The following is a 10,524-nucleotide window of genomic DNA, read 5'->3' as shown; positions in this document are numbered from 1 at the left end:
ACCACGTGGAAAAGTATAACAAAAATGTGCGTGTTTCAGTTTGTTACCAAATGGAAAGGGAAAAAATTCTCCCCTAAGTATTTGTAACCACAAGGAATTCCTCATATCTATACCAGTTTGGTCCAAATTTGTATAGTCTTAAAAACCAAAAACCCTCAAGGCTTTTGGGGTTGATAGTACCTCTAGGAAACCGGCAGAAGCAATCTTAAATTCCAAAAGAATTCCCAAAGATTAATTTCTAAGGAATATAAGCTCACAATCAATAATCACAAACTGTGGAAAGTATAGATTGGTAAAAATCACTTTGGAAAAAAAAGTTTGTCATTAACTAGTAAAGTTGAATAAGCACACACCCAGTGACTCACCATTTAAGATGCTATTTTAAATATATACCTTTAGTCTACAGCCATGCCCACCTGAACATGCCCATTCTCATCCGATCTCGGAAGCTAAGCAGGGTCGGGCCTGGTTAGTACTTGGATGGGAGACCGGCTAGGAATACCAGGTGCTGTAGGTGTTAAAAAAAAAAAAAAAAAGAATGAGCCAATAAATATATAAAAAACGTTGCCTTTGTGCCCCAGAACTAGTGGCCAGAATGTTGATGGCAACACGGTTCATCTTACACCCAAACTAGAAACAACACTAACATCCATCCACTCTATAGTACATAAATAGATTGTGTTATAATCACATAATGGAATTTTCTGCAAGCAGGAATGATAAATTGACGACCTTTATACATGTCAGTGTGGATGATGCTAAGAAACACAACATTAGACAAAAGTATGTCACAGAATGATTCATAATGTGTGCTTCCACTTATATAATATGCTAAGATAGTCAACTTCGTAATACTTAGGAAGGTATATATATAGTTGTTAAAACTAGAAAGAAAGGCTTGAGAATGATAAACTAGAACGGAAGATGTCTTTGGAGAGCCAGTCAAGGAAGAGCTCATTGGAAGTATGCACAGTTACTTATAAGTTTCATTCTTGAGCTGACGAGTATGTGGGTATTTCTTTTATGATTTTTCTTTAAACTGTTTGTATATGTTTTATGTACTCTTGAATGTCCAATACGCATTATGGTTAATATTTTTTTAAAGGAGGAAGGAACCTATAAAAATCCCAGAGACAGAATATTTAATAGATGCTTACATGTAACTTTATGGAAGAGGGTTGAGGGACAGATGACAAAGAAAATAAGATTCACTCTAAAGTTGTATTCCTGAGTAGCTAGGATAATCTTGGGACCTTTAAATCAAAATAAGGACATCAAAGGAACTTATTATTCACATCTCTATCGTTAGTACCTAGTTTCAGTGCCAGATACATTATATGTTCTCATTGAACACTTGTTATTGCTGTTGCGGTGAGTCAATTGTGGGATATGGAAGTGGAAATATTTTGGGATACAGATGAGCACAATGTAGATACAGAGTGGTGGATTAAGAATGGTAGAAGTCATGGTAGTGATGAGGTCACTTTGGGAATGAGCACAAGAAGGAAAGAAATGTGAGTTCTCAACATGCAAAAGGCCCAATTTTTAGTGATGGGTCGAGACCGTAAGAAAACAAAAAGGAGTGAACAAAAAGATGAGAGAAGCTAAAGGGAAACTTTGCAAGAACGAGAAGGTGATTGGTGTTATCAAATGGCTCAACATTAAGAGAGGAGAGAGTTAAAATTAAATGACATAATTGTCATCAAATGGTCATTGGCGATATTGTACAGCCAGGCTTTATTAGACTAGCAAGAGAAGCCATATGGCCAGAGCCTCAAATTAGTATAAAGTGTGAGTCTAAATCAGTTCCTCAAAATGTTTGATGGTTACAGGGTAATTTAAAAATAAAATAATAATTATTTATCGAGTGTTGGCTATTCACTCAGACTGTTCATCACCTTACCTGAATTCTCTAACTTCATTCTAACAGTAGATTATTTTATTCCCATTGAACGGAAAACTGAGGTACATGGATGTTAAGAAACTTGCCAAAGGTAACACTCTTAGTAAGTAGAATAGCTGGGATACAGACATATTAACCAGTTCACGACATTGATAGAGAGTATCACTTACAAGGGGTGCGAGGTAGAAAGTGAAAGGAAAGATTTAAAAACAAAACAAAACAAAAAAACCCAGCTACCTGAATACATTGATAGGCAGAGGACAAGACACCAGTAGAGAAAAGGAACCTGAAGCTTACAGGAAACATAATCTTACCCTTCACATGGTTCCCAGATAGTTGGGAAGATGAGATGAAAGAGAAAAAGGATTGGTAGATGAGGTATTAATAGGCCCTAGAAATTGCCTCCTGAGGTTTAGAAGCAGTGGAGCAGAGCTCTTATCTACTCACTGAGTCTCTAATCTGCATTTCTTCTGGCAATCCACTGGTCTTAGCCTGGTCTTGAACTCTGGAAATGAATTCAGTTAAGAAATTGTGGTCTAGAGAGGATAAACGTGAAAGTACCTACATAGTTAATTCGATGGTTCAGTGGCTAGATGGATAGATGAGCTGATTGATGGAAAATGAATGAATGAATGAACCAAGAGTTATTGAGCATAAGCTATAGACCAATAATTATTAAGCCCTTTTTTAGAATAGTCATTAACAGCCAACTCTGGAGTCCCACTAACTCGGTTAATATCCCTGCCACTCACAGTCAGTGTGTCCCTGGGAAAGTCATTCGTCCTCGCTAAAGTTCAGTTTCCTCATCTATAAAATGGAGCTAGTAATAGTACCCGCTTGTATTAGTTCCCTAGAGCTGTCATAACAAACCACCACAGACTGGCTTGCTTAAAACAGAAATTATTCTCTCAGAGTTTCACAGTCCAGAGTCTAAAAATCAAAGGTGTCAGCAGTGCCACACTCCCTCCAGAGGCTCTAGGGGAGAATTTTTCCTTGCCTCTTCCAGCTTCTGATAGCTCCTGGTGTTCTTGTCTTGTGGCATCATAACCCTAATCTCTGCTTCCATCTTTACATGACCTATGTCTGTGTGTCTTCACCTCTTTTTTTTTTTTTTTAATTGATATATAACATTAGTTTCAGGTTACAACAAAATGATTCGGTATTTGTATACCTACTCTTATAAGGACATTTCTGTTGGTTTTTAGGGTGCATTCTAATCAAGTATCACCACACCTTAACTAATTATATCTATAGAGATCTTATTTCCAAATATGTCACATTCAAAGTTTCAAAATAGACCTGGATTTTGTGGGGACACTCTTCAGCCCACTAGACTACTTCGTAGAAATATTATAAGGACTAAGTTAATCTAAGAACTTACACAATTGATATATTAAGTGAATAATATAAATACCCGTGATATTGTACATAGCGTGTAGTCAGAGGTTTGAAGTATTGGGTCTTACTGAGGTTAACACTCAGGAAATGCTTATTCTTTTCTATCACTGCTTTCTGCTGAATAATATTAATATTCTAGTACAGGTGGAAATGCTAAGTTATTAGTTTAATTCATAATAATACTTGACTCTATCCTTGAAGCTATTTCCTTGAAAAGTACATGTGGCTCATATTTCTTTCCTGTCTAGTAAAATGGCTAAGTAGATAAGATATTAAATAATGATGAAAGACACTTTCATTTTCCAAATTCTTACTTCAGATTTTGATCATTCAGGAGGAAAAAATGCTGACCAGTCTGCTTATATTCATTTTGTGCCAACTCACACCTTAGATGGTGGTGTTCTCTGTATGACCTTCCATGTAGCAGAGCTCAGCTTCTCATGGGACCTAATTTCCTTCCATAATAATTTGTCTACATCTGGCTTTAAAATGACATTGTTTTGATAGAATGCTCAAGATTCAAAGCCAGTTTATGCCTGCGTTAAGAGTAGCCCCAAGTTATTTGATGAAATGACAGCTAGAAGATGCAGCCCATTGATACAAAAATGCCTTTTTTTAAGATTAGGGAAATAAAAAAAAATTGTATGGGTGTAATAGGCAGAATTTGAGAAAAAAATACTGAAGAATCCATTATTTGTTTACCCTGCCACTTAAACAACATGATTTGGAAAAGTGTAAGAGACAGGGATGAAGGCAAATGAGTCTTAAATTGTACCACATCTATTTTGTTCGCACTAATTCAGCCAGATGTCACAAGTAGCACACCGTCGATATTTAACAAATATTTGTGGAAGGAAGACATGGCTGCATTGCTTGCAGGTGGGTGGGGGTAAAATGAGGAACTTCTTGTTCTTTTTTCTGTGGGCTTTAGTAACTTCACTTCCTAAGTTGCTGATTTTCTTCAAGGTCTTCATTCCACTCTTCTTGCTCTTTATCTTCTCTCTTTCTCCTTCCATATTTTAAATTATAAAGTGGCTGATTGTTATCTGTTGGTGTGTTGAGCTTGTCTGTATGTAAGAGAGGGCTGAGAAAAGTGAAAGTGAAGAAAATAAACTTCCTTCTAAAGTTCTCAGGTGATAAATTAGCTATGTCTGAGAATTATTTGATTCCAGGGTCATTGGGTAAAATAGATCCAGTAAAGGTATCTACTAGAGAATTCTTAATCATTAGAACAGGTGTTCGTAAACATGAATCCATGAGCAGGCTTAGCCATCCTGAGCCTCATTAAATGATGTGCAACTTATTTATATATAGCACATTTGGTGTGTCTATATGCATATACATACAACTGTGAAAGAAAGAAATTTGTTGGTAACTTTCCTTATTCTCAAAAGACTCCCAACTCCAAATAGGTAGAGAACCACTCAGTTAGAAGATTTAGTTTAAGTTGTGTCTTGTTTTGCTTTAGAGTGTTAAGTGGGAAAATTCTGAGAAAATCTGAGAGGAAAATGGACAGTGTATGAAATTGCCAAATCGTTTCAGATTTGGGATCAACAGAGGCTTTCCTTGAATTAGGACAGCTCATTCTGAACTTAACTGCTGTTTTTATGTACTCAAAAGTCAGAGTTTAGAGTAAAACAGAGTTTGGGATGCTTCACTCATAGTTGTTATCTCTGGCATTGAAATATCCAGGCAGACTGATGTCATTTGTTCTCAGAACAGCATCAGAGCCCTTCTGGGCAAATTCACTACTAAGTCATTGAGCAGGCACAAAGAAGATGATATTTTATGGCATAATGAACCATCCTTGCATAGCTAATTTATTTCTAACTGAATTTACAATCCAAATGAAAAAGCTAACCTTCTCAAAGAGCGAACCTCTTTAAAGACTGTACTTTATTTTTCTTTAAATTCCAGGAAATTTCGATTTGTCCTTTGTCTGATGTGAACCTATATCTCTTGTCTTCCTCTCATTTGACCCTCTGCTCTGATAAAATGATTTGCATACTCAACTCAAATCCCAGTTTTATTTTAGCAATGCCTATATGTATTCCCAGATACCTGACTCAATTGCTTATTCAATGATCTCATATATTCAGCTTTATATCATATCAGATTCTCAACTTAAATAGCTATTGTTGTTGTTAAAGCCTCCTGTATTGTTCCAGGTACTATTTCCATTAATAGTTTTTTCCACACAATTTTTTTCGATTCATTCACAAAACATTTATAGGCACCCGCTTTGTGCTAGAGCTGCTTCTAGTTGCAGAGGAGACAGAAAGATGAATATTATACATGAAGTCACTGCCTCGTGCTAGGTCAAGGCATGTGGCAATCCAGGCAAGACAAAGATTTAAGCCTATTAAATTCTACAGTCGTTAAATAAATTGGTTTACTATTTATTTAGAGCAGTGGTTCTGAACCGGGAAGATTTTATGCCCCACCCATACCACTACCAGAAAATCGGCAATCCTGGAAACATTTTTGGTTGTCACAAATAGAGGACAGTGCTGATACCTGTTCGGTAGAGGCCAGGGATACTGACAGACATTGATGTCAACAGGACCACCCCCCACATCAAAATGCTAATAGTGCTGAGGTTGTGAATCCCTGATTTAGAGGAAGCAGTGTTCCTTCAGACAGGAATCCTGCCATAAATAGGAAGGGTGGAGATCCCAGAGGCAGTGCCCTCTCCTTTGAGGCCCTGAGTAAGTCAGTTTTTATTGAATTGACCCACACCAGAACCAAAGACCCCTCTGATGGATGGAATTTCCTTCATCTCAATTACATTTCCAGGGGTGAATTAGCAGTCCTCAAAGACTGGTGTCTTGGTGGCTTTCCAGTTGCCTCCCCCATAATCTGCCTCTGCATGTTCCTAAGGGTTTACAATTAGGGAGGAATAAAGGGCAGGTATACCAAAAACTGATGCTGTGTGATAAATACTAAGAGAGCTCAATGAAATTAATGCTCTGGGAACACCGAGCAATTAAACTCTGCCTGGGAGGTCTGGAAAGGCTTTACAGATGAGGTGGCATGTGAAAAGGGGCTTTGGGAGAGGTATTTGCCAAATGGCTGAAAGAAGACACTTTCCTCCTTGAAGCCGTATCCTGCATAATTGCATTTATAACCAGTGAGGAGATGTTTTTGGCTGCTCTTTCAGGAAATCCTGCTTCTGTATTCTTCTACATTAAACAAGATTCCTTTACAAATTGTGCAAGCCTAACTTTGCTGTCTTTCCTCTCTCTTCTTTCTATTAAAGATTTCAGTAGTAGGTAGTTTCAACTGTGCAATTGTAGGTAATAGAGTTTAGCAGTAGTTCAGAGTTGTAAATTTTCAGTGAATGACTTACAGGTTTGGTTTTTGTTGCTGTAAAAATTTATATGTATTTACTTATTTCTTAATGCTTTTCTTCAGGCTGTGGCCTTCGCTAACTTGAAACTATATGGAAAATATACTTTGCAATCTGTGTGGACATAGACATTTATAAATGCTTTTCAAATACAATCTTTGTTTTAACATATGGCTATGTCCTGTAGGAAAATCCAGGAGAAGATCATTACCCACAAATTCCTGTTAAACTAGTTTAACGACATTAAATATATTTGTGAAGCTATGAATTGCAAAATTGGTTCTGATAGATTGAAAAGAATGGAATAGATATTAAATTTCTAATACAATAAAGTAATGAGGTTTTCATAACGTAACCACCAGGAAATTAGTTATAGGATTTCTCTTGACTCTCTGGAAGTTGTTATGTTGACCGAAGGTGCCCACAAATAGTGGTAAATGTTCTCTTTCAGTTCAGAATCACTATGACATTATACAAGGGGTAACTTTGTATACTTGAAACTAACCTTTAAAAAATGTTTCCTTTTCCTGGTGACTTTACAAAGACCTTTTATTAGTGTTTTCATGTGAGAAATACAATATAGGCATACCTTGGAGATATTATAAGTTCTGTTCCAGACCACCGAAGTAAAGCGAGTATTGCAGTAAAGCTAGTTATAATCTTTTTGCTGTTGGAAGCTCTTGCCTTCAATCTGTAAAAAAAAAAAAAAAAAAAAAATGCACCATTGGTGAAGTGCAATAAAACTAGGACTGTCTGTAGTTCAATTTTAAAATCTCAATTTAGTTTGGGCTATATACTGAGTAGTTACAAACATGCATATTAGTTTCATTTTTCATCAAATTGTTTTTTTATTATTTTAGTCTGATGCCAACGCAAGTTACTTAAGAGCAGCTCGAGCTGGACACTTAGAAAAGGCCCTTGACTACATAAAAAACGGAGTTGACATCAACATTTGCAATCAGGTCAGTTGTGGTTATTGTTTTTTATTTTGGGTTAAAATTTTTAAAATCCAGACTTTAAACGCCTTAAATCTTTCATTAGATATTACCAACACTTTCTCTTTTATTCGTTTTTTTCTCTTTAATTTTATCTTCTTAAATTATCAATTTATTCTCTGCTTTGTTAGAGAAGCACTCAGAAATGTAGGTATACATCCTTTAATAATTCCTAAAATTCAGTGAGTAATGATATTAGAACAACCCATCTAATTTTCAGGGACTTTTTTATTATTCCTAATTCAAGTTCTTGTATTGCACACAAGTGATTGTTGGCGGCCAGTTACCTTCTTCAGAGTTCCTGGTAGACTATTTACTGCTCTGTTTTCAACCTGCTGAGTAAAGCTTTACCTTCGCTTTTAATCAGAATGGATTGAATGCACTCCATCTTGCTTCCAAAGAAGGCCATGTAGAAGTTGTTTCTGAACTGCTACAGCGAGAAGCCAATGTGGATGCAGCTACAAAGGTCAGTCTTCCATTTAATGCTTTTTACCACTTGTCAGATTCAATGAAGATTCAGCCCTCGATAAGAATTGGGGCATCTTTGTTCTCTTTGGGGAACTTAAAACAGAGGGATTCGACATTTTCTAAACTATCAAAACAGAGAGAGAAAGATGGGAGAGTTGATATGTCTTGCTTTTCATTTTACAGAAAGGAAATACAGCATTGCATATAGCGTCTCTGGCTGGGCAAGCAGAGGTGGTAAAGGTCTTGGTTACAAATGGAGCCAACGTCAATGCACAATCTCAGGTAAACCAACAATTCTATCGCAAAGTACTTTTGTTATTATAATTTAAAACAATGTTCTTCTGGTCAAGTGCTTGCTTGTTTCATATATTCTCTAAGAATACAATACTTAGGAGCTATATTCAATGAATAGTTATATTATTGCAGATTATTTAAATTTATATATATATATTCTCATTTGTAATACATGTGTGAGAGGTAGAGATATTTAAAAGTTGTCAATTTACGTATGACTGATAGTCATAGATACAAATGTTTAAGAGGATATCTGTAATGCAGAGTCTTATACTATTTTATGATTCTTACTGAGGACCAGTCTCAGCATGTATTAACTTACAAAGGAAGTGGGAATACCTATAAATGAAGAGACACTTTTGAAAGTTCAGAATATATCAGAGCTCTATCTAGTGGAAAAAGGGAAGACACTACTTAATTCCTATTTACTAAGGCATCATTGTTGTCCCCTGAAACAAATTAAAAAGAAAGAAAAGGAGCAGAATAAACTTTAAAAGTCCTCAAACTTTAAAATTTCCAGATTCTTTATAATAAATATATACTAATAATTCATTCAGTAGGTCCTCCCATAAATTCTGAGTTTTGCATGAAGGTCTAAGAACACCACCAATAGATAAACATTTAATAGAGTTTGAGTCTAAAAGAATCAACTTCATTGGTTTAAAAATATAGACCCCCATTATCCAAATTGTTCATTGTTTAAGTCCCCATGGACACGAGGTTGTGTAAGAAAATAATCTTAACACACAAATATTCACTGAGGACCTGATCATTTTTAAAGCTGGTCTCTACTCAAACATTCCTTCGAGTCGAATGCTGACTTCTATCCTGGTTTGTCAGTGTCTACTCCAGGGTGTTGGATATTGAACAAATTGATTATAGAACAAAATTGCAAGTTTTGCAAAAGATAAAATAGTATTTTATGAAGTCAGGGAAAGTGATGTTGGAGAACTGCTGGATGCCCGGCTAAGCTGTGGGTGGGTCTGTGGCTTTCTGGCAGCATTAGACCAGACAGAGTGGGAGAATTAGGATGATTTTCTGATAGATATTTCAAATAAGAATGATTTGAAAGTCAAAAAATTAAATGATACAAAATATTAGGCGAGGCCTTCGGTTCTCAAATACTTTTTGCAAAAAGACTATCTTCTTGTTTCTGCTGTGAGGGGGAAAAGTGAAGGATGCCAAGCTACAATATAATTTTGTTGGAGAAATGACACTCACTTTTTTTCCACAAAAATCATATTTGGCTTAGTCTTTGTTCATTCTGAGAACTCATATGCGAATGGAGTTATAACCTACATTTTGTTAAATCATGTAAACTTGCTTTTACAATTTCTAGTTGTATCTTTCAAAATGAAGTCTCAGTCAAACATTTTTCATTATTTACTATGGCCCTTCAAACTCCATTTTCAGTGCACTTGATTTCCTCAGCCTTTTTCGGTGCTGATTGTCTTTGGATGCCGGCAGCCTCTTATGTTTTATGGATCCACAGACTTGCAGTGACTTCCTCCCTTGTTATTGCAGCCATAGCAATGATAGCTGTAAAGTCATTTAATATCAATGTCTTGAAAAAGAAACTGCACAGTGTTTCCAACCACATGATTTCTTGTGTATCTGGTCTAACTTCTTTCTAGGTCCCTGTGATTGGACCTTTGTTACCTGGTCTACTCCACTTCTCTGATTCCCAATGAGAGTTCACTTGCAGTAGTAACACTTTTCCAGCAAGGAAAGATGTAAAGTCAAATATTGACAAGTACAGTACTTTGAGAGAGATACAGATGAGCCGACTACAAAAGAAGCATCAGGCTTTTAAACCATTTTGTCAAATGGTTTTAACTTTTTACTGGAAAATAAGTGTTGTTAAGATCTGAGAGAGTGGGAAAACTTATATCCGTTTCATGTCCTTTTTTTACCCCCCAGGGGAAAAAAAATAAACCTCCTTCTTTTAAACATTGTACCCATTGTTGACTAATGTTTAGAGCAATGTCTGGGAGAAGCTGCAGTCGAAGTAAAATCCTAACCAGATTTGATTTCAATTTGTACACATTCCCTACTGATGATGAAGTGAGGGAGAAGAACACAGGCTGTGAAATTCCCTGTTCCTTGCAGCTGTGCTT

General features: G+C 36.2%; 1 protein-coding gene and 1 pseudogene across 1 annotated transcript in view; both read left to right on the top strand.

Annotated features, from left to right (window-relative positions):
- Positions 1-10,524, top strand: part of ANK3 (ankyrin 3) — a 596,679-nt gene that overhangs the window by 381,626 nt on the left and 204,529 nt on the right. The window contains exons 3-5 of the mRNA XM_011370216.2: positions 7,511-7,612; positions 8,013-8,111; positions 8,297-8,395. Coding sequence (XP_011368518.1) covers positions 7,511-7,612; positions 8,013-8,111; positions 8,297-8,395 — 300 coding nt within the window. The remainder of the gene's footprint in view (positions 1-7,510; positions 7,613-8,012; positions 8,112-8,296; positions 8,396-10,524) is intronic.
- Positions 399-517, top strand: LOC111745782 (annotated as a pseudogene).

Source organism: Pteropus vampyrus, unplaced genomic scaffold (assembly GCF_000151845.1).
Source record: "Pteropus vampyrus isolate Shadow unplaced genomic scaffold, Pvam_2.0 Scaffold165, whole genome shotgun sequence".
Lineage (NCBI taxonomy): Eukaryota > Metazoa > Chordata > Mammalia > Chiroptera > Pteropodidae > Pteropus > Pteropus vampyrus.
This window is presented reverse-complemented; position numbering and strand designations above follow the sequence as displayed.